General features: G+C 32.4%; 1 protein-coding gene across 1 annotated transcript in view; it reads right to left on the reverse strand.

Moving 5' to 3' along the window:
* Positions 1-108: 108 nt before the first annotated feature.
* Positions 109-25,777, reverse strand: part of LOC129220926 (N-acetylglucosamine-6-sulfatase-like) — a 43,278-nt gene continuing 17,609 nt past the window's right edge. The window contains exons 7-12 of the mRNA XM_054855361.1: positions 21,020-21,102; positions 13,881-13,999; positions 7,249-7,352; positions 4,137-4,343; positions 3,901-4,011; positions 109-1,863 (exon numbers count right to left, since the gene is read on the reverse strand). Coding sequence (XP_054711336.1) covers positions 1,759-1,863; positions 3,901-4,011; positions 4,137-4,343; positions 7,249-7,352; positions 13,881-13,999; positions 21,020-21,102 — 729 coding nt within the window. The 3' untranslated portion in view covers positions 109-1,758. The remainder of the gene's footprint in view (positions 1,864-3,900; positions 4,012-4,136; positions 4,344-7,248; positions 7,353-13,880; positions 14,000-21,019; positions 21,103-25,777) is intronic.

A 25,777-nucleotide genomic window follows, 5' to 3' on the forward strand; every position in this document is an offset into this window, starting at 1 on the left:
AATCTTTAAACTGGAGAACAACTGACTGCTTTTACCAATAATTCCTTTTACAACTTGATTCAAAGAAAGAAAATAATAATGATAAAATGAAAGACAGTGTCAGTTATGTTTTCTTAACAAAGTATTTTATTTAGTTTAACTTATCATATTTACAAAACATTTGAAACAATAAACTTTTTCGACATGATTACAAATATACATTTCACTACTTCACAATAGACTGAACAAAATACAAAGTCAAAGAAATTCATACTGTGATTTAAAATGCACTCAAGATTTATTATATATATATTTCTCAAATACATAAGTACTAAACAGTGAAATAAATTAATGGTGATTTAAAATGCACTCAAGGTTTATTATATATATATTTCTCAAATACATAAATACTAAACAGTGAAATAAATTAATGTTATAAAAGTTTGATTTGATCAAGTTCTCAAATATACTCAAAAAGCAAACTTCTACTCTTTCAACTAATAGTAATTTAATTTATAAATTTGAAACAGCACAAGTAGCATTCTGCACAACAACATGTGGAACTGAATTATTAAAATATGCAGTCCAGCAGAGCTGTATTGTAAAAGACAATGTTGAACAAATTTGGTATTGTTAAAATTTATTTCGATTGAACTTGTTCAAAATTAGTTTACAGCTAAATTGATAAATGTATCTGCAAATTTTGTTTAAAAGTTTTTAAATTTTATGAATCGTTCAAATGAGGTTCTCTTAAATATTTGAAAGGATTGCAAGATATGGAAAATCAATAAAATGTTTGCATCAAAAATGTAAATAAGATTTTTTTATGAAACGCATATAAAAGCTTGAGTACAATGCATGCATTACTTATTTTATGATACAGTTCTTCTTATAATATTTGCAGAGGTACATGTAGCTTTAGTTCAATATCTTATTAGTTATAAGCTTCTTTCTTTCTGAAAAGAAAAAGGAGGTCCTTGCAACCCTGAAATATGCACCTACAATTCTTATATTGCTATTTAGGTAATTTTAACAGAGTTATAATGTTGAAAACAAGCATGCTTTTGTTTTCAGCCAGAGGGAGGAAGTTAGAGGTGTTACAGACTTCAGAATATGAAGTGAATGGCACAGAGTTTTGAGGACAACCTCCTCAAACAATTTGAGTTAAAATTTTCCTGTTTAAGTACCTAACACTTTTTGTGATTCAGGAAAAACACTTATAGTTTTCAGCTCTTGTGCATAGGATATTGTCACTAGTTTCATGAGTCTGCTAAATAACTTATAATCTTCGATCCCTGGGCATCAAATTGAAACTAGTTATTGCAGTGATTGCAAAGGAAGTCTAAGTTCCAAGAATCACAAGAGAAGACCTTACAATAAAAAATTGACAACCTTAGGTAAGTATTATAAGCTGTTCTTCCTGTTAGAAAATTAAGTATTAGAATCAAAGTAAGATCTAGAAAGAATTAACTGAAATATTGTTGGAATTTGTACAAGAAGAAAAGATTGTTGAACAGAATAAAGTACTCCTCTTTAAGATCAGAAAAATGAACTGGTAGAAAATGCAGATGAAAGTTTTGATTCATTTAACAAAAAAACAAAATAATCACAAAAATTTTAACAAAATAAACCAAAAACTGGAGAAAATTTAAAACAAAATCAATTTTCAAACAATACAACTATGTTTTTATCAAAAAAAAAAAAAAAAAAAAAAGCCTGAAAAAAAAAGTGAATAAAATTAAATCAAAAAAATGAAAAAGAAAAAAAAACTAATCTTCCTCAGTTCTTGAGCTTTGGGTAGAAAAACGGTGAATTCTCTTGAGAACAGTACAAATTCTTCATCTGATATGGGTCTTCTGTCAAATTGTATGCTTCAACAAAATTCTGAAATGGAAAAAATGCAACTATAAATGAGGCTCACCAAAATATTTAGACTAAATAAGGCCAGAGTTGTGTCCGTTTACCTACAGTGGAGCTTTGACTTAGGCAATAGACATATTCCAAGACCCCTAGCGTAAGTCAAAACTTCACATAGTGAAAAAGGGCAAGTATATGACTTTTAGGTTAAGATACAATTGTTTTAGAAGAGTGGTTGAAAAGGGTAAACAAAAAGTGGGGGGAAGCAAAACTGTTGGTGGGAGCATCTCCCTTCCCCGATGGAAATTTTTTATTACAAGAAGAAACTAAGGTCGTTGAACATTTTTACATATTTTAATTTAACATAATATTAACTTAAATGAATGTAGTTGATAAAAAATATTTGACAGCATTTCTCAGCAAAAATCTTTTTTTAGCATTTGAAAAATTATATCAGCTGATAAAATTTATAAATGATTTTTTGGAAAAATTTTGATTGATGGATTTCTATAACCTAGAAAAAAAATTACATAATATGAAGTGACTTCTTTAAAACCTTCATGAGTAAACAATTTTGCCAGGAGTCAATTTTGAAAAAAAAAAAAAAAGCTCTTAACAGGTTTTGTAGAATGAATACTGTTAAAATTGAGTCAAATGTATGCATCAAAAAGATGATTTGAATGCATTTTACAACATTTCTTTCTGCTACATGTAAACAATGCCTACAGCTAAAAATAGATCACATTGAAAATCTGTCTATGATGCTACAAGTTAGGTATATCATTATAACTACAACCTGGATTATATGCAAATATATATGTGTATATGCATTTGCATATTTTTTGCTTCTTTCAATGTAACAGATAAATGCCTAAAAACAACAATTTTTAAAATAAAAGGAAATTGCTACATTTTTCACTTGTTTTAAATTACTTTTACTGTGAAAGATATTGAAAGCAAATATTCTGTTCTTCACAAGGAGCAAATAATCGGTTGTCCAATGACAAGTTATTGAAAGGAAATGAATACTGCCTTTCTTGGCAAAAATAAAAAACAAAAGGATTTGTGTGGAGGGTCATTAAATGACTCGAAGTAGAGTCATGCCTAGGTCACATTTAATGAGCCTCATCTGTGATTTTGAGCTGAAAAACAATAATGATAATCTTTGATTTCCAATCATGGAAAAGATTCGACTACAGACAGAAATATTTAAAAAATAATTAAAAAAAATGACTTTTGTTCCTTTTCTTCTTCAACGACTTGAAATAGAATAATATGAATTTATTAACATGTGTAGTTTAAAATGAATGTTAATGTATAGATGAATGAAAAGATACTAAAGCTGAAGCAAGAAAAATAAGTTGCAAACATAAAATAATATACAATGGAGATTTTATGTAGTATTAAAAACTAACTAAAATAAAAGCAAAAAAGCACTTAAAGGGTTCCCACTCCAAAATTTAAAAAACAAACAAACAAAAAAAAAAAAAAAAACACTTGAAAGCACCTTTTTTTTCTTCCAACTAGGGTATTTTCTTAGGATTTTTGATAAACAATAAAATTTTTCTTTACAATAATAATAATAAATAAATAAATAATAATAATAAAGTTTAATAGAATGATATACAAAAATTAGGACTACAGTGTAAAAGCATATTAAGAGCATCAATGCAAAATTTAAGCCTAATGCAGGATTACTAACCTGAAACAAACAATTTAAGAAAAATTAAAGGTGATTTGTAGAAGCATTTTGTGATTTTGCGCAGCATTTCAATCAAAAAGAGATACAGAGACAATGCGAAAAAAAAAAAAAAAAAAAGGAAAGCAAATGTAATTTTTCATTTTTTTAAATCCTTAATTTAAAAAAAACCACTTTGTCAAAATAATTTCAAATTTTTGTTCAAAATTAAGCAGTTTAAAGGGCTCTTTGTGACAGGTCACTGAAATAAAGCATTTTAAAGCACTTTCAAAAACCCATGGGAACCCTGTTCAACTATAAGTACATTTCAAATTAAAAGTTTCATATAAATTTCAAATTATAAATGCCAGAACATTTTCACTCACTTCATCATCTTTAAAATAGCATGTGACAAAATTCCTTTCAACAGATAATTCCCTTAGGCATATGTAAGTGTTATTTCGTGAATCTTCACAGATGCAGTCAACTTCACATGTCTATAATGAAACCTATTAGTTAGAGAATTAGAAAAACAATGATTCATTTAAATGTATACTAATAAATATGGATAAATATGTAATAAATATATATATCATGAAAGCATGATATATATATTTATTACGTCAACTTCCTGAGGTTGATACTGAGGGCATCCAGGAATTGGTCTAGAGCTTGATTCACCTTGATGTTCAATGATGAATTCTGTTCTGCTACTTGTATCAGAACCAAATAACAGCGGCAGAAGCGATTTACCGTCAAAGTTTTCATTGGATGTTAAATTTGCTAAGGCCAAAATTGTAGGAGCTATATCAATATTTAAAACTGATTCCTATATAAAAGACACAAAAAAGAATAATTAGTGCTCACTCAAACAATAAATTATCAAGTAGTCTATTTTGCACATTAAGTAAATATTTACTACCAAAAAAACAAAATATTTTATCATGTAATGATTAGCAAACTCAAACCATGATATCTCAAACAAGAAAAAAATAAGGTAGAGTAAAACCTCTTGTAGAAGAAATTCAAGAAAAGCGTTAATATTCCAAAAATAAACAGTAAAACTATAATTTACAATATTTTGAGGTCACGTGGAAATGTTTTCGGCATTGCCATCTGTTTTTAAAGTTTTTATCAACATATCCCAGTGCATCTGCATTTGCAGCATTAGCAGGCATTGAGTCAAAATATCGATTTAAGATGGACATTAAAAGTGATCTAAAGAGCACTTTTTCAGAAGTTACAACTTAGTATTCAAACGTTTGTCAACAGAAAATGGCAATCTTCCTATTCATGCTATAAAAGTACATGGTGCAGCATGCCAATCTCACCTAACTGAAACTTATTTCTATTTAGTTCTTTGATTTCATGTGTACCAATAAGACATGTTTAAAATAAAGTTATGTATACAAATATTAAGTTTGTTTACAAAATTATCTATACATATTTTTTGATAATTAGGTTCAGCTTTAGTTTCAAATATTTGTTAAACTCTTTTATTGAACACAAATAGTGAACTAATGCAAGGAGGGTAGTTGGAGCTGACATCAGAGTTCAAAGCCCAAAGCACGAAAAGTTGAGAACCTTTGGTACAGTGAACCCCATCAACAGCATGTTCTCTAAACGAGTATACTTTTTTATCCATGGTCTTTTTTTTTTCTTTTTATAGCATTAGCTCTATCTCTCTTGTTCATTCATTTGGCTTGAGCTTCAACTGAGTTCAAATATATCTTTTTCACAACTCATACATAACTAACGTATCTATACATATAATAAAATAAGATGTTTGTGTGTGTGTGTGTGTGGCGTGCATCCCGAGAAAACAGTAAGGCCTAGAAAGATGAAATTTGGTATACAGGTGCAGTTTTTGCTGAAGATGTGCACCTCGGGCTTCGATTTTCGATATTTTAATTAGAAAAAAAGTTATTTAATGTTTTATGTGTTTTTTTGCACTTTTTACCTCACAGAACCCGAACCAATCGCACCACACAAATATTTTTTGCACTATAAGGTAGGAGATTTAATTTTAAATATGAAAAAAAAATTGAAGATAGAGCAGTTTTTGTATTTTTAATGAATTTTTAAATATACCTTTAATTTGCATTTTTCCTGGGTTTTGTTTTTTTTAAATATCATCCTGCGAGAATTATCAAAGCCCCATATCTAAAATTTAAGTTGGTAATAGTAAAACCATTTCGCCCTCTTCGAAAGAAAAAAGTTCTTAAAAATACGCAATAGTTTTTTTAAACAATTTTTTAATGCTGAACACATTATGTCTTTCCACGTCCAGCGTTCTTCAATCTTTTATTACTTTGACGTCACTACTTGTATTTCGATTCGGTATTTACGATGGAATCTTAATCGCAAACAATGTTTATCATTTGTTTTTACTATGCAGCTTACTTCTACATTTTATGACGTGATGACCGCGTGTTTTCCGGCAGAGCTTGCTTTTTTTCTTTCCTTTTTTTTGTTTTATTTAGGGATTGCATTTATTTCTTTTTCCGTTCCCCCCCCCCCCCCAAGCTGCAACGTTTTGCTGCATCTATATTACGTTACATTTCATAGTTATGCACATTTAAATCAATAATAACAGAGATTTTTTTATTCTTACTCAAACGCTACTTTTTGCACACTATGGGGAATTTTGAAGATTTTTTTTTTTTTTTTGCTCTACTTAAATAAAAAAAAGGTGGTTTTTTGTTTTTTTGAGTGATCTTTGTTTTTATCAGGAAATGGGCGGGGAGGTTAAAATAAATAGAGATGGATAAGAAAATTTAGAGATAGATTGTAAAGGTAGATAGCCGCCGAAGGCGGCAATCTTGGCGTAAAAATGTGAATGGCACAACAAAAGATAGAGATATATTGATTAATACTGCTGCCAAATTTATTTAAACAGCCGCCGAAGTCGGCAAACTTGAAGTAAAAATTTAAATGACAAGTTAGCCAAACAGCCGCCGTAGGTGGCTGCTTGCACAGAAAGGCGAATCGCGTAAGAAAGCGGACCGGCTGGTCGCCGCAGGCGGCTAGTTTTAAATAAAAACAAAGGCGCAGCTGTGTACCTTAATACTATGTAAACCTTATAAGTTACAAGAAGATTTATATTTGAGACAAAACTTTCGGTAAACAAGTAAATATAAAGCTACTTGTAGAGAAAGATTAAAATTGGATATCAATTGATCAATAACTTTCAAAAAGTGCACTGTAAAATTTAAAAACATTTTAAAAATTACAAAACTGAACTCTAGCAAGGTTAAAGAAAACTGTTTTTAAAAGGTGGATTTCAAGCATTATAAATGCTTCAATTTAAGAATACATAAAGTGTCCAATTTTTAAATTTGTATTCAATTTTAAAAACACGGAAAACAAACTTCTTTTCAAATAGCATTTTGCATTAAAAACAAAATGCTTCAAGACAAGTCCATGAATGAAAAGAGACACACAGAATGCAGATGGAATGCAAAGCAGGCTTTAGATAAATATTTAAGTATACCTCCCTGCATCGCAATATGTCATAAACATTATGATTTTTCTTAATGCTGGGTGAGTTTAAAAAATTTAAGTCATTAAAATGAAAAAAAAAAGAAAATATTCAAGTGCAGTTCTATATATAACAGATGGTTTCAGAAAAAAATATACAAGGCTAATAATCAATTAACTACAATTCAAGGGAGTGGGATGATCATCAGACTGTCTAAGAAGTTTGCAATGTGTAAAAAATCAAATCTACAAACCTTAACTTTTGTTTTAGGCTTAATACCAGGACCACGGACAAGTAAAGGAACACGAATATCAAACTCATAAGGTTGCCGTTTGTCCCATGGAAGGGAAAACTGTCCTAATAAAAATGCATGGCATTAGATAGATAGGTAAAAAAAACAGTTCAGCACAATTTCAAAATTATGCACTGTATTCAAGTTTGCTTCCCAGCAGCTCACAAAGCAGTGGCCAATAGAATGGCCACGATGAGCTAAAAGGGTTTATTGATGCAGTGTCAGAAAAAGGTTTTAACTGTCAGCAGAATTTGAAAAGTATTAGCTGATAGATGTTCCACAACTAGTAGAATGAATCTGTGAAATCTTTACTAAATCATATGTAATATTATTTTGTTTATTGATCGAAAACACATGTTTTCATAAGAAATAAATACCTTTGGCAGAGTGCATGTCAATTCCAACAGGCAAAGAAATGTAAAGGTTAGGACTCGATGCATCGGCGCCGATGGTTCAACAATTTAACCATCGGTATCGGCGGCCGATGCTATCTTGCAGGAAACATCGGCCCATCGGCCTTAAAAAACATCGAAAAGCTGATGGAATTGGCTGATGTTTTTGAAAAAAAAAGAGGACCTTTGTTGTTTTACTTTTTAATACAAAGTAAAGGGAGTTATCAGGGGTGCCCATCCCCCCCAAGCTCAATGGCGCAAATCCCCCCCCCCCAAAAAATCATCGCTTTCGAATTGGGTTAAAACATAAGTTTTTAGTGTTTAATTTCTAGTTAAATTCGGGGGGGGGGGGGGAGGCTGGGGGTAGCCCTAACAAATACCATTTGAACTGAAATGTTGTTGGATTGTTGAACAGCCTTGCCTTCCCTAATTTTAAAACGTGAACCTTGAGTAAACAAGTTTTGGGTACCCCTGAATTTTGCTACACCTTATTTTTTTTAATTTATTTATATTTTTAAAACGTATGAATAATTACAGGGACAACTTTCTGGCTTGGGATGGATTCATTACTAGATAAATACAATATGAACCGTGAAACGGAAATTTATTGTCACTTAGATAGGGGGTCCGGGGAGTTTCTCCGCCTGAAAATTTTCGAAATTGTAATTTTAAAACCACAGTTTTACACGCTCTCTGGTGATGTTAGGGGAATAAAAGGTTTGGTGGCCCCTTCCCGGTAATTTTTCAATATTGAAACTTTAAAATCGCAGTTGTAAATAATCTACCCTTGTGTTAAGGAGGGCTTTCCTTTGTTTTCAAAATTATAGTGCTAAAAACGCAATTTTAGACTATCTGTGGTAATGTTAAGGAAAGACGAGATCCTAGGGTTCGCCCCTGGAAAATTTTCAAAATTAAAGTCTCAAAAACGCTATCTATGGTTGGGGGACAAGCCTTTTCTGATATTGAAGTTCTAAAATCGCAATTGTAGCCGATTTTTGTGACGTTAAGAAAAAGAGTTTTCGGAAGCTCTCCCAGAATTTTCTCGATATTGAAGCCCTAAAAACCAAATTCAAGACGACTTTTAAATGTTGACGAGAGTGGGGAGGAGGGAGAGGGGCGCTCCACTTAAATTTCCGAACTTGTAGCTTTAGAAACGCAGTTTCGATATATCTTGATAATGTTAGTGGAAGGTGAATTTCGGTGCCCTCCCCTCAGCAATTTTTTGAAATTGATACTCCAAAAACGCAATTCTAGGCTTGTCTTTGATCGTGTTAAGGAAGGAGGGGGGAATCAGGGGCTCTCTCCTATAAATTTTTCAAAATTGCATTACTAGAAACGCAGTTTTAGATGACTCTTGATGATAAAGAGGGTGTCATTCTGGCGTTACAGTGGGTGCGCTCTCCTGGAAGTTTTCCAAAATTGAAGTCGCAAAGCCAAAAAAGATGGATCACACACACCATGACAGATATTATTCGGAAATCCTCAAAAATGGATTCAGCTATTCTGCACGCATCGAAAATCGGAACTCGAGAATTTTAACGAATCAAATATCCTTCTATACATATCAGATATGGAAGAAAGTAAATATGATTCACGAAAAATAATTTAAACACCTTAAGAACAGACTGTTCTACTTCCATCAGCGAAAACCAACATCACTTAAAGTTAATAAAAATCATCTAATGATTAATTGAAACAATCAGTTTAAAAATGGTAGAAAAGATGGGAGTAAAGTGAAATGAAAAATTCTTCATAAGCTTAAGCTAGTTAATGAAGAAAATATATTAATTGTCGATTGGAGGGACTTCAAAACTAGTTCTTAACGATTGTCAAGGTGCACATGAATCAATGCAAGGCTAAAGCATACTGGTCAGAGTTTTTACAAACAATAAAACATTTTTGACCTCCCTCTTATCACTGTCACACGTATTTATCATGCAGAATTGTGCTACTTCCAGAAAATTTGTAAGATATTGAAAAGAAATCTAATCGTCTGATATAGCTTTGAAACGGACACATACTCCATGCCGTCTGTGATGCTCCTTTCATTGAAAAAGAGACACTGTCATTAAATTTTTTAAAGAGTATACCAGGGCCGTCACTATTTCAAAAAACTGTGGGGGAGGGGTGGGGGTACGTTTTGGCGGCCCCTTAATTTTTTCAAACGCATGTTCGAATATGCGGAGAGAGAGAAGATTTGGCTTCTGGTTTAGCAGGGATAGTCATATTACTAGACCTTAGTATTATAGCAATATAAATAATCGTAAGGATAATATTCAGTCAGAATTAGGGAATGTCGGAGGGCTAACTTCTTGCATTATTTCGCAATTTGAAGACATAAAAACGCAGTTTTAAACTATATTTTAAGTTTGGGAGGAAGGGGAGAGGAGATCCAGGATAGTCTCACCCGATAATTTTTCCAAATTTAAGTTCCCAACACAACCGTACGTTATATTTAATTATGTACAGAAGAGGGGGCCCGGGGGCTCACCCTCGGGAATTTTCAAGATTGTTATTTGAAAAACACAGTTTTATACGATCTATTGTGATGTTAACGGAGAAAGAGACTCGGGGTCATCGTTCTGTAATTTTTCAAAATGCAAACTTCAAGCACGCATTCCCAATTGTGAATTTTTTTCTGATTATAACACATAAAGGAGGGACCGGGGGTTCTCCCCCGTGAAAAATTTGAAAATTGTAGTTCGAAAAATGCAGTTTTAGACGATCTATGTTGATATTAAGGGAAAAAGAGATGCGCCCCTCACCGAAATGTTTTGAAATTTTGAAGTCTTAAAAACGTGATTATAGACTTTTTTGTTAAAATTTAGTGCACCGCCAGTTTCTTGAAATCAAAGCTCCAAAAACGTGATTTAAGCCAACCTTCGATGAAGGGGGGGGGGGGGAGTTTTGAAGAGGCTCACGACCAGAAATGTTTCGTAATTGAAGCACTAAAAGCGAAATTTAAGACATTTTTCGATGATGTTGGCGAGAGAGAGAGAGAGAGAGAGAGGCATTCTCTCGAAAAAAATTTCGATCCGTAGAAACCGCAGTTTTAGAAGATTTTTGTTAATGTTAATGGGTGGTGGAGAGATTTGGAGTCCTCCTCTGGCAAATTTTCAAAATTGAAATTCAATTAAAGCAATCGTAGATGATTTATTAATACTGTTAGAGGGGTTTTGGAGATCTCTTCCCCGAAAAATTTTCTAAATTGAAGCCTTAACAATGAAATTTTTGAGGATCTTCGGTAATATTTGGAGGACGACAGTTTCGTGACAACTTAGGGATTTTTTTTTTTTAATTCAAGTCCAAAAGACGAAATTTATTCGATCTTGAATGAGGATGAATGATTAATTGAGAGGGCATTTCTCGGAGGTTACGTTGTGAGCACTCTCATGGTTTTTCAAAATTACAGTCCAAAATACTCAGGTGTAGGCCATCTTTAATGATGTTAGGCTAAAGGATGGGGTTTGAGAACCTTTTTCCGGGATTTTTCCAAAACCTAAATTTTAAAAATTCACTTCCAGGCCAGGTTTGGGGATGTAAAAAGAAGGGTTTGGAGTTTCCCATTCTTCCTTTTAGTTTGGCTACGTCTCTTCTATCTTCATTGTCAATTTTAATTACTGATAAATATATTGTGGTAATATTTTCTTCCAATTTTCCTTCGCCAAACACGATTATTTGCTTAGATTTTCCATAGTAAAACTTTCAATTTCCCCCCTAATATTTTTGCTTTCTTGCAATACAAGCGTTTGCGGCCTCGGAAAAAGGACTTTTAACATTTTAAACTGATGTGGTAATTTTCTGCGATACCTTAGATCTCTATTCCACTTCATTTTATTTTAAATATGCCACCTGCATCTCTTGATCAAGCTGTGATTTACTTACGATTTTTACATTCAAAAATTTAGAACTTCTGGTGTGAGTATTCATTACAATACTTTGAATTTCTCTTTGCATTTAACTGTTATTAATTTATTATTATTTTTTTCTATTTCAAATTTATTTCTGTGACCCATACATTTTTCTCCACTAGCAATGATTTTCAGGACAATATTTTTCATTAAAAAAAATATGGGAATGTTTAGGCGAACCCTATCCTATACGCTGTTCTAATGAAGCTGTCCAATTTATTTATTTATTTTTATTTATTTATTTTTAACTGAAGAACCATGAAGCATAGTTTTGTGTAACCAGGGCCGCCGAGAGACAAGGCGTGTTTCATGTTAGTTTTGTCGCCTTTCCTCCCTCCCATTATGCTTATTTTACTCTATGCACAATACTTCAATTTGAGCCGAGCCCATAGTTTCAGACTAGGCAGGCATACCCACTCTGCGGCCTAGTGAAGCGTGTACTGTACTGAATACTTTTTTTTTGCGTTAATAAAAATGTTTGAAGCGTACATTAGTCACGGCCCTTACTTAGATACTCTTAATAAAAGAGAATCATGGATGTCCCTAAACTGTATTTTAAAAAATTACTATTCAAATTTTACAGAAAAAATATTTTTTGCCACTATTATTTCAATTGTTCATTTATAATTGCTATTTCAATTTTTTAAAACAAAGAAGAGTTTCCCTTTCTCTTCGTTCGTTTTCATCGCTAAAATGAAATTGGCGGCCCCACTTCTGAAAAACTGGGGGGTGTAGCACCCCCCCCCCCAACTCTTGGCGACGGCCCTGAAGAGTACGTGAAAAAAGCATTATTAATGCATCTATTTCTTGTTGAATAAGTTTAAATACTTTTTCTTTCCAAAATTCAAAAATTTCATGTTCGAAAGAAAAAAAAAGTTCTGAAAAAAAAATCCCCCCCAAAAATTTTGATGGCGCAACTTGCGCCATAATCCCCCCCTGTGGGCACCCCTGGGAGTTATTGTTTTTATATAAAATTGTTTACTTAAATTTCAGTATGAATTTCTATTTTAGTCACCCCTGAAAGAGTTTTTAATACAGCATTCTGGTACCAAACAAGTTAATAATTGCGTTGTTTCTTGCGGCTGGATGTACATATGTATCTCTCATAAGTCATAACTCAAAAATGGTAAGCTGCAGAAGGCTAAATTTTCACATGTGGCGTGTGCGTACGTTCCAGTTGTGAAATTCCCTTCTTGTTTTCGATCGGGTGTTCTAAAAAGCCTATTAACTCATTTTTTGTGGTTAACCCTACTACTTGAACATTAGCACAACTTTCTTTATAGTTTGTAAGCTCCGTATGAAAGTTTTTTTAACCCTTCCTGAAATTATTTTCTGGTTACGGCCCTGGCATTTTTCATTACTTAATCAGCATATCAGTATCTCCACTTAGGAAATTTCATCTAACCTGATGTGCATGCCATCATTTTGACAGGTGCATTTATTTTAGACAGCTATTTATTTTAGACAGTTATTTATTTTAGACAGCATTTATTATAGACAGTTGCAAAGATACAAGACATATATAATAACCAAACAGTATATAATGCAGTGATGCCAAACATTTTTTTAATTATCTAAAATTTGAAAAAAGATGTAGATCTTTAGAACCAGAAATCTTTTTACAATATATTTTGAATTTTAATCTTTCATTTAGTTCCATTTGTTTATTTGTTTGGAAAAACATAGCTAATTTTGTCTTTAAGAAAAAAATACAGCACCTAAAAATCTGCAACAAATCTGTAATTATTTTTACTCTTTTCAAGATTTTCACAAAGAATTGATGCTATTTCATAAGAAAAAATAATTAATGAAGGTTCCCCCGCCCCTTGCTTTGTTGTTGTTGCTAAGCTGTCAATTCAGGGTGAGCAGCTTCACTTTTCCAACTGTACCATAATTTAGTGTAAAGTCCGACTTCTAAGTACATGCATGCCATAAGGACCCATTTATAGGGTAGGCAACCATTCCCAGCATAACAACACATTCACACAAAGAAAGGACAATGACAGTAGAGAGAAAGTAGGTCCATATCCGAGCCGGGATTCAAACCCGCACCTTCCTGTCACAGTCAGACTTCTCCGACCACTAGACAAGGCATGCGGCTTTTCTTGCTTTCACTAACTCAAACACAATGGCTGACCTTAACAGCTTTTCATTTTGTTTCCCACATTCCCACACTACAAAAGAATTGTTCATACATAAATTATTTCACAAAACATCTTTTCATTACACTTAACTTTCCCTTTTTTTAAGAATTTTAAGAATGAAAAATGTAAAAATAAAACCTCAGTACCTAAGTGAAAGCCATTATCAGACATTAGAAAGACATAAGTATTCCTGAGCATTTTTTTCTTTTTCAAAACTTGGAAAATATTTTCAACACCCTCATCTACAGATAGTAAAGTCCGCCACCTGAAAATTTTAATAGCAAAATATAGAACTCTGTATCTTTCTCACACATCTTTAATAATATCACTTTTAAAAAGTAAGGTATAGAATACTTCATAAGAATCTGAAGATATTGTACATATTATAATTTTACTCTTATCAAATCAACTAAATAATTTTTTTGTTGCAGTTTATGCAATGAAATATTCAATTCAGTGTTTATTTTAATTGTTGTATTGATTAATTGAGAATTTACTGCATTAAACACAATTAGGGATTGCAATATTGGACGAAAAATTCAATCCTGGTATTCGGTATTTTTAAAACGTGATACCGGAATACTGGTATTAATACCGGAATTTGAAATTTCTCAAAAAATGCTTGAAAACATATAGAATTGTTGATGAAAAATGCTTTTCTTAACAATTCATGTATGAACAATTGTTTATTTAATGCATGCAACACAATGAAAATTTTTGATTTGGTCATTGCATTAGTTTTAGTTAATGTAAAAAAGAAAAAAAGGAAAAAAATAATAATAATAATTTTATAATTATTGAATAATCTTATAACTTATAAAAATGTACATGGGAATACTATGTGATATGGTTGTCTAAAACTAAATGAGCCAACTTTCCCAAGTACCAACGTATTTTTGTATGAGAAGTAAGCTACATCATTTTCTTAATTGGCTAAGGGTTCCAAATAATTAAAACATGATTGTTGATGCTTAAAATATTTCTAAAACAAAATATGTCTTTCTTACATAAAATAAAACTAACAGTTAATGTAAATATATATATATATATACAGTCAGATCTCCATAACTCAAATATTTCATTAATTCGAAGTTTTAGAGTGCTCCAAACTCTTGAGACTGTTGTGGAAACTTCCCATAACTCGAAAGTTTTAGCCAGTCCCTTGGATCCTCGAGTTATGGAGAGTTGACTGTATATATATATATATTAGGGTGTCCCAAAAAAATGAAAGTCATTTTTTTTAAACGCATACCCTCTTATTTTTTTCCTTTTACATCAAAACCGTTGTAAAAAAAGTTTCATGCAATTTGAAGCAGGATAACCCGTGCCGACTTGCGCCTAAAGGCCTAAACGTGCAAATAGCACGTGTATTCATAAGCAAGCGAACGCTGGCGACGCGATACTTTGCGAAGCTCAAAACAGCTGTAAGTAGTACACAGAAAACAAATGAAAACAGAAAAAACATATGTTTGGAGGGGGGGGGGGGCTTATCCGTGGCAATTTTCAAACCGTCAAACGTGTCAGTACGAATACATTCCGGTCAGCGAACGCAATATAGTCGTTCCATAGGGAACGAAACATGGCACTGGAGTTGTGAAGTTCGAAAAAAGAGATATTTTTAATAGGAGTCGTAAAACACCAAATTACAGGTTTGAAACTTCCCTCTAACGGACAAGTTCTGTCTGTTTTGTTTTATAACATTCGAGAAGTAAATTTAACCATCAGTGAAAGTGCAAATTTCGCTATTCCAAAATGCATCATCTTTTGGGGAAGGCACGCATTCCCACCAAATCGTTGCCAAATTGTGTGAATAACCTTAAAAATCTGTATCAAATTTGGAGAGACTTACAAAAAAATACAAAACAAAAAACTGCAAGAAGTATTCAGGCAGAGCTGTCAAAGAAGAAAACAGGCGCATGAAATATGATTCCGCTTCAACATCCTCGGAATTGTATGAACCTGTACAAGAAAATTCCTCTTCGAGCTCTAGTAAAAATATTAATTCAGAAGATTTCCCTGAAACATATAAAGCAGTACCTGGAACAAGTTTATCAGAACCTGGAACTAGTATATTAGAACCTGGAACAAGTATATCAGAACCTGGAACAAGTATTCCAGAACCTGGAACAAGAATTATCAGGACCTGGAACAAGAATTATTAGAACCTGGAACAAGAATTATCAGAACCTGGAACAAGTAAATATGTAATGAGGAACGATTTTATTACTCCGAAGTCAGTTGATGCATTGGACAGGTGTCCAAGTATACGAGATTATGTGTTTATTCTTGAAGCTACTATTGACGCACTTGGGTGTAACATTGATGAATTTCCCATAGGTATCTTTAATTCAAAGAATTTGAACTGAAAAGCGGAAGGAGCACGAGGAAAGAATAAAATTGGTTTTCAGTACGAGGTACCACATGTAGTGAATTTACCTTGGGATATGAAAATGTTGCCTGCTTTGAGCGCTCAAAAATCGAATGAATATCGGTTATCTATAGTTATTTCATAAGGATGTGAGAAACAACTCATTGCTGAGTCTAAACTGGATAATTTTACAAGAAAAGAACAAAAACAGGCTGTTTGAAAGAGTTTTATATTGGAATCTTGAAGACAAAGTTCAAAACTCTTTTGTTGTGATACTGCAGCTTCCAAAACAGGTCCTTTCAGTAGTTCTTGCGCTGTTCTTGAGCAAATATTTGATAGAGAAATGCTTTCCTTTGCTTGCCGCCATCATATATATGAACTGATCTATCCCACTAAAATACAGTGCTATGGAGGAGCTGCGGAGTTGTTCCGAATTGTACATTAACTTGGAAAATTTATTTGACTTTTACCGTGCTGAATTCGCTAATATTACGGTCAGGGATGGCTATAAAGAGTTGATAGAACTGCCTATCATATTTTTAGGTGGAGATACAGAAAATGAATTTAAAATAAGACCACCGGGAGCCATGCTCCAAGCTCGATGGACGGCTCGAGCGATTTACTCCCTTCAACTATTACTATTTAGTTCACAACTAAAATTAGATACGAAGGAAAATGAAACATTGTTATGTCTCCTTTTTTTGTAGTAACAATATACGTGAAACCATGGCTTCAATGCATTTTGGCACTCAAAGCACCCAACAAAGATTTGTGCTTTTTGAAAAAGTATACGAAAATGTGGACCCAATTATTTCAAAAGCTGCTCTACAAAAATTCATCCAGCTTTTATGGTATGGTCAATAATATTTCATTCTTTGATGTGATAAAGACTGTCTCAATGTTAAGAGCAGTAAGCGATGCAGCTGAAAAAGAGGTAAAAAAGATGCAGGACTTTCATGGTTTGCTTACAGCTGATGAGGAACAAAAACAATGTGTGTTACGTTACGTTTAAGAGCACCAGAAGCTCTATCCTGACTGCAAAAAGCAAACATTGAAATAAAAATATGTACAGTAATGTTTCTTGTAGTCTAATATTGTTGTAAATATCTGCCTTAAATAAATTAATGTCACGTGTAGTAAAGAATTATACAGTTAGCAGTATTTTCACTGTAGTCGCTGTACAGGATTTCAGGTTCAACTTTGACCTCAAGTCGGCACGGGTTCCCGTTATTTTACTGCAATAAAACTTTTTTCTCATGTTTCTGATGTGAAAAGGAAAAAATTTGGAGGGTATGCGTATTCGGTTTCACAAATTTTTTTTTCGCCATTATATCTTGGGACACCCTAATATATATTGTAACGGATTCGGTGCGACTTCCACTTTCTTGAAATGAAGACACAGTTCTTGATAAAAACACAGGAGCTTTATTTACACTATGTACAGGAAAGATCGTCAACAGCTGCTAAATTATTCATCAGCAATTAAGCAATTATCACACAACACCGTAAACTCAACGTTTACACACGTATTTACTTCCAAATACGAAAACAACACAGCGAAATGCCTCGCAATAAACAGAGCAAGTACGCTCTCAGTTCGAAATCTCAATCGAAACTCAACTTTTTATCACGCAGGACGCCTTTATAAACATCGAAGAAGTTTCCACAACATTCTTTCTGCTTCCCGAAATGCGTAGACCGTTATCAAATTTTATCAATGAAAAGAAAAGGAAATAGGGGATCGTATACTTTAGCGGAATGAAAAGGGGTTGTAAATTCATTACGGGAAACTATTTACAGGTTACGTTACTACAATAATTACTATTTACAGAATTTGTAACATTATATATATATATATATATATATATATATATATATATATATATATATATATAGCATTGCTTTAGAGCAACAGTAAGATATCCTAAGCATTATTTCTGGGATTGGATATTGTACAGCTGTTTTGAGGTGACAATATATTATTAGCTTCTTTTAAGTCATTAAATGTTATGTTTCATTGAATTGCATTATTATTTTATACTTCCATATTTAAACTATTAATTGTGCTCAATACAGTAAAATTATGGTAAATTAACACTATGTTTAAACAAACATTGACTTAACCCACTGACGGTCTATGGTCATAAGTAAGATGCGTGAAATTCTCCCCATGATTTTTTCTTTGCATAACTTACCGTGCAAATCAAGTGCCCTATCTTCTATCAATGCCTAGCTATCGTCCTGCGCGTTGCATCGTTTGACATTGAACATTTAGCATCCAAAAAATTAGTGGAAAATGCTTTTGAAACGTTCTCAGTAGGGCGTGAGAAGACGTTCAAAACCATCAGAGATTTAAATGGATATCGGTCTACTAAGTTTTCTACATCAACAAATAAAGACACTTATATATAATAACATAAGATTGTTTTTCTGCTTTTCCTTATCACAATTTTCATGTTTTCCAAGGTGGTTTCTCTCTTTGATTTTCAAATTTTGATTTAAAGGATAAAATGCAAAATTTGAGAAGATTCATTATTTTCACTAAAGGGGTTAATGAATGAAAACTGACGAGTCAAACTCCAAGCAACAGTTCTTCCATTATCTGTCTGCTATGTGCCATCTCCCTCTAAGAAATTCTTAAATAAAAAAAGATAGACCTTTAATAAACTATTTTTAACATACAGTGTGTATTCAATCATTAGATTGACCATAGTAAAGATAGGTGCTTAAGTTTGTATTCTTTCCTTTGTAAGGCTACTTCTCTCGCTTACACCAGAACTCCTGGAAATGGTGTCTTATCTGTATTGATTTTTCTCCTCTAGCTTGATTACTTGGGAAAGCAAAAACATGTGACATACACGCAAAGAAAAAAAAAGCCTTTAACTTCTAAATATAGTTTGGTAAAGTGGTGAAGGCTTATGGTCTCAGTATCAAAATACATTGCTGTAACATCAACTGCATATGCAACCTTCTTGCATTCCTATGCGCCAAGTGTCCAGTGTTGAATTTACTATGTCCCAATTGTGAGGAGTCACCACGGCCATTGGGGCACTAAAGCAAATTTAAACAAGAAGTTCCGTCCAGAACTAAATAAGCCTACTTTTCCGTATACCATACGACTTTCTAGTACCTGATCAATATTCTCAAAAATAGCTAAAATCGCAAAATTGTTTCAAACATATTTTTTTTTAATATCTTAAGCTGATTTCTAGGAAGAAAATATTCCTCACTCATCTAAAAAAAAAAAAAAAAAAAAAAAAAAACCAACAAATAAAATAGCAGCACCTTTTAAACAAAGCAGCTAATACACTTTTTTTCATAGGAAAAATTCTTTAACAGCTTTCAAAATGCAAAAATATTAATGAAAATTAGCAAGCTCATTAAAATAAATACATCATATAAAAAAAATCGTTTCTTTTTCCCCTGTTGCCAAAAATAATTTTTTAAATGAATTAATGCACTTACCAAAATAAATAAAACAATAAAATGTCAACTTAAAGAAATACTTTTCATTGTCAAAAAAAAAATCGTCTGCGCTGCAATCTTTATGTAGAAACATAAATGACTTCGAGTTTATTCGCCGAAAACTGAATACCTAAATTAAAAACTTAGAGTGAAAATAAAAACAAATCATATCCACAATAAGTATTTCACAGTTAAAACCATAGCTGCGGAGTCAGAGTCAATCTCATTTTGGGATAAAGGAGTGGGAGTCAAATATCCAAGAATCGGAGTAAGTCATTTGTCCTCCGTGTATAAATTTTTGCCAAAGCTACGAAGTCAGAGTCGAAGTCGGGGAGTCGGAGTTCGATTAATTGTCGGGCACAGGAGTCGGAGTCAGGTGCCCCTTAATTCTCGGAGTCAGAGTCTGGAGTTTGGAGTCAAGAGCTATTTCCAACAAAATTTGTTTAAAGTAAATACGCCTTCAAGTATGGAATCTACATTGACTTTCAGTTTCCCTGTAGGCGTTTGAACTGTTCAAAATTGAACGGAAAATTGTTAAAATCAAAAAGATATTTTATATACAAGTTTTTCATCAAAAGCTTTTTCCTACAAAGTTTGTTTGAAGCAAATTCGCCTCACAGTTCGGAATTGCCTTAATTTTCCCCGTATGTGATAATGTTAAGTTTTTTTGAACTGTTTAAAATTGAACAAAAATAGTTCAAATCAAAAAGTGAAATATGGGAATGAGGTGTCCTTGCCGAGATCTTTCGAACAAAAAAAAGTTTGTTCGAATCGGATTATTCATTCAAAAGTGTTTGGGGGGGGGGGGGGGGGCAGACAGACAGACATTTTCCCCCATCTTGGTACCCTACTTTCCAATTTTTAATTTTTTGATATTTATTTAATTATTTAATTTATTTTTGACTTTTATTTTGTTTTTCGCAATATTTTTAAGATGCATTAAGCCTTTTTTCATGCTTTTTTTTTCTGTTTCTGACTTTTACTAGGAAAGTAGGCTAAAAAGCACATGGTTAGTATTTTACAGTTCTGTGATAGACAAAGAGGCCCTCAAGCCATTTGCTACTGTAAGTTTCTAGAATCTAGCAGAAAAATGTGTACTAAAATATATATTTTCTTATTTAGAGAGTTTTTTCCCTTTGAGTATAAATCATTTTTTGCTTTCATTTAAACATCAGTTATTATTAATCAATATAAATGATTGTCATTTTAATACTTATCTGTATTATTCCTGATAAACTACATCTTAGGCATTAGCATACAAAAAAAAAAAAAAAAAACACATAGGTCTGCTACTTTTTAACATTATTAAGAGAAATGAAAAGTAAATTTGAAACATGAAAATCTTTAAAATGTGTCTAATATATGATACACTGTTAACTTATTTTTAAAACAAATAATTACATTGAGCAGACAACTTCAACTGTGAGGGTATAATAATAAGATTAACAATACCTATTCCTAAAAGTTTCATCAATATCCCGAATGACGTCAGTTGGTAGTGGAGATGGTGGTTGCCTCAATAACCAATGTTTATCCTAAACACATGGAGAATATTGTCTTATTACACTATTCAAACATGACATTCATGGAGAAAACACAGTTAAAATTTAAAGATCATAAATTACTCTATACAGTGCCCCCTCCCCCCCGCTTATATGAATTAAGTTTGTTTTAAACAGTTTTGATTCCATAAAGAGGCTGATTCAATAAAGTCGCTGATTCAAGGAAGCTGGATTTTATTCTGTTTTTGACAGTTTGATTCATTAAAGCGGTTGATTCAAAAAAACCAGATTCAATTAACCGACATCCACTGTATACACAAAATACAGTGAAGCACCGTTTATACGTTTCTCTTTTATACGTTTTTATCAATTATACGTTTTTAAAATTGGTCCCGCAAACTCTAATACACATTAACCTCCTATACCTATTATACGTTTTTTCGTTTGTACGCTTTTTTCATACAGTCCCTTCAAAAACGTATAAAAGGTGCTTCACTGTAGTTTATATGATAAAAAATGCATTTATCATTACAGAATGTTGAGAGTTTATTCTGGCCTCGAACATCTCAAAAAGAAGTAGGATATCTCAATCATTTAAAATACAAAAAAAAAAAATAATAATAATAATAACTATGTGTAAAACAACCCAAACTTAAAGAAAAAAAGCGATACAGTACCACTGCTGGCAGATAAACAAGAGTAAATCAATTGACCTTTCTTCAAACACAGATCCTTACCATTGCTACACACTGTATAAAGTTTTGAAGCAAAAATGAAAATGTATGCAAATTCAACTTAAATGCATGATAAATATAAAAACCTCTACATAAACAATTCTGAAATTCATGATAATCTAAGCAAAAGCTATTGCTGCATCACAAAGAAGAATATAAACCACAAACCAAAGAGCCCCTCAGTATTAAGGTTACTTAAGCTGCCGATATTGAAGCCCTATTGATCACATTCTTTTGACTGTTTAGAGAGTTCAATAACTTACATTTCTATCAAACTGGTGCTTCTCACAAATTTAATTAAACAGAGGTAATTTAATTTTGCCAACATGATATTAAGGATGCCAAATGCAGAACTTGGTGAACTTTTTAACCACACCTTCCTCTTTTATCCCGACAGTCAGTTTTTACCATGCATCCAATAAAATGTGCACTCTATGCTTATTTTAGCTCTGTGATATAAACAAAGCAGGATACTATGCTCAAATTAAAGCAGTAGGTAAAATTATGACAACATTCAATTTTTTTTATAAAACAATAAATATTTAATTTCGTTTGCTGTCAGTAAGACAGGTGTTAATTTAAAACAAGAAAGTTTGCAATTTCCTCATTTTCTCATGCATACATTTTTTTATAGGTAAAAAGCTGGTTTTTATTTCTTTAGTTAGTTATTTTTGCAAACAATTTTTCTAAAAATATGAACATTTTTAGTCAAAAGGTATGAATGGGCAATATTTACAGCTTTCAAGCTTTGATGCAATCCTAGTTGATATAGCAATATTTTTGATAGAGTAACAAATATTTTGAAGCATTTATGCACTGCATTTAATAAAATTAGAACCTAGGATCTTGAAAAATAAGGTCCAACAACTGTCCTAACATTTTTATTATTATTATTATTTATTTATTTATGTTTTTTTGGTTGAAAATCAATAATTGCATGCACGTAAATTGGGTGGAATTTATTTTACATTTTTTTCATGAGTGAAAAGCAAAGAAGCTTAAACCAAAATTGAAATTAATAAGGTGGAGAGAGGGATAATTCATTGGTTTGTTATAACCAAATCAGACTTGAATTGTGGGGTAATCAATTTAGTAATGTACAGAAAAGCCAAAATAAGACATTCATTTTAAAGAATGATTGTAGAACCAAGAAACTTTTTCCTGGATGCAATTTTAAACGTCGTTTAAGTAACGTTGTTGTTTCATGAGAAAATTAGTTAAAGTTAAATTTTTGATAAACAGTTGAGTAAAAAGATTAACTAAAATGTAGTCTGGAAAATATACTTCAAATGCTAGAAGCTTCTAAAAGCGAGGTTTTTAGATTAATTGTTATTACTTTTTAAAAGATGGGAAGTAAAATTAGTCCATGAAAGCATTGTTTCAGTTTCTAAATACTGTGAGATGTCTTCCATTTTTGCTTGGAATTAGTTGATGAGCATTCACTGCAAGGAAGAATTCTTCCCTTTTAATCTCAAACAGTAGGGGGAAGTACACAAAGAGTTGTCACAGTACTAGTTACTTATTTGTGCTACCAGTGCAGTAGTTGGAAAATATCATTTGAAAGGATGCACTTCTTTATAGGATAGGTGCCATGGTTGAAAAATTTTGCTTGGACAAAAAGCTCAGTTTAAACTACTTATGCCACCTTTAATTCAGAAAGTAGGTTCTTTGATACAGAAAAGGAGGTTTGAAACCAATGTACATTAAATTTGTATAAGTTCTGACAAAAAAGAAGTAAATATTTTGAGGGATGTCATAATATTATCCTCCCTCCCCCCGGCCAACTGCAGCATTGGTGTGGAACATAGAATATGTACATTTCAAAAGGGCTATCTGGGAGCAAAAACATGGAATCCCGCCAGCATTCTCCTTTTTTTCATTCATTCCTTCTTTTTCAATGAAAAAAATGCAGAAGATTTTGAACAGACTTCCTTCAACAGAAATGTTTAAAAACAATGCTGACAAAATAATTTAACATTCACACAAACACAAAAAAAAAACATACTTGAAAATGATGTGAAAGACAAGATACACCAATGTTTTAACAACTATCTATAATTATCAAATGAAGAGATTTAGATCCTTTTTTAAACTTTTATGAAAATGATAGCAGTGATAAAAAAAGGAAAATATTCACTTAATCACCAACATACACGTTTATGCAAAAAATGTCTCTGTATGATATAGTCAGACATGTGTCCCAAACACGATGAAAAATACTGAAATTGCATGGCTGTGTGAACTAACACAACACTGTTAGTATATTTTGCTACAGCTAAAAGCTCTCCCACATATTTTTGTATCTACATAACAGATTATTTTAATTGCATGCATGAAATTAACTGGATTGTGTTGAATTTAACTTCCAATTCTCCTTTTTTTTCGGCCTATAATATCTTGGTCTCTCAAAAAGTACTGAATTCAGTAAAAATACTGAAAAATAACATGTCTGTATAGTGAAAAAGAAGAAAATGCATCAAGTATCCAGTCCTAAGCATCCAGCTCTTGACGTTTGAATTTTGACATCTTGAATTTAAATTACATTTTTTGCCCAATCATGAATTATGATAAGACCCAACTTGTTAGGTTTCTGTTTCTACAAATGGCTCCTTTCACAACCATAATTGCGAAAAACATAAATTTGAATTCAAGACATCAAAATTCAAATGAATGCTTCGGACTAGATATTGTGTGTTAAATGCTGTTTTTGTCTTAAAATTGCTGTGCAAAGTCGAGAGGGTTGGATATAAATAAAGTCAATTCTGTAGGACATGGGTGCCACCACCTAGGAAGAGTGATATACCAACACCCTGGAGGAGCTCCCATTCACAGTGGTAAATAGTGCTGCTCACCGAGGCATCAGACTCAAAAGTAACAGGGAACATCAACTTCAACCGAGTAAGGACAATTATAAATTCGGGGCAAACAAAAAGGCGATGGTATAAAATATCCAGGATAAAGGAATGATGTAGATGAGTATGAACTGTTTTATAGTCCATAGACCAAATTCGACCAAATGTGCTGTAATAAAGAAATCACCAAAGCAATTGATGAGTTTTGATGTATTAAAAAAAAAGAGCCCAAACAAAAGATATTTTTAGCATTTCTAATACTTTTGGTCAACTAAAATATTATTTCCACAATCAGGTTGTGATTTGTATTATTTTGATATTTTTCATGATTTTTAAGTGTTTTAAAATTATAGTTTTTTCTATTAATTTAATCTCTTTTTAGATCTCTCAAATTTCATTTTTTTCAGGAAAGAAAAATCCAAAATCCAGACCTTAAAATTGCCTAACGAGTCTGGATTTTTAGGATTGTATTGTCACTATAAACCACTAAAACTATTAAGCTGAACTTATGTACCTTTTATATTAACAACTTGAATCATACAATTCAGAACATTGAAACAAGTTTTCCAAAAAAAAAAAAAAACACCTTTCTGGAAGGGATAACATGTTAAGAATTTGTGTAAATCTGATAATCGCGAGCTAATATACAGCACTGGGCTGTCCAACTGGCAGCCCGCGGGCCGCACGTGGCTTGTCAACAGATTGTGCAGCCCGCCAATTTCTTATTCAGCATATTTCTTTTTTCGAAATTTTATGGTATCAAGAAACATCCGGGACTACCATTTTTGGTCAAGTCAGGTTCCCTGAAATTTCTCTTGATCGCTCTTCTAATTCTTTCATTGTATTGGGAGAAAAAGGTACAGGACATCTACATGTTCAGGTCAAGCAGTCCTACCTTGCACACTGGTGTTCAAACGAATTTCTAGAAATACTATTGGCAAGCGGAGGGAAGAGAGAAACATTTCAGATATGCAAAACCTGCCTGCAATTGGTCAAAAATAAAGATCCTCCTCCCCACTCACTGACTCTATGGCCTGAAAAGGTCTAACAGTTCATTGTTAGACCTTCTTCGGCTGGCAACGACAAACATTGATGTTGACATTCCTGTCCTTGTAAAGAAGA

Source organism: Uloborus diversus, chromosome 4, assembly GCF_026930045.1.
Source record: "Uloborus diversus isolate 005 chromosome 4, Udiv.v.3.1, whole genome shotgun sequence".
In the NCBI taxonomy this organism is placed as follows: domain Eukaryota; kingdom Metazoa; phylum Arthropoda; class Arachnida; order Araneae; family Uloboridae; genus Uloborus; species Uloborus diversus.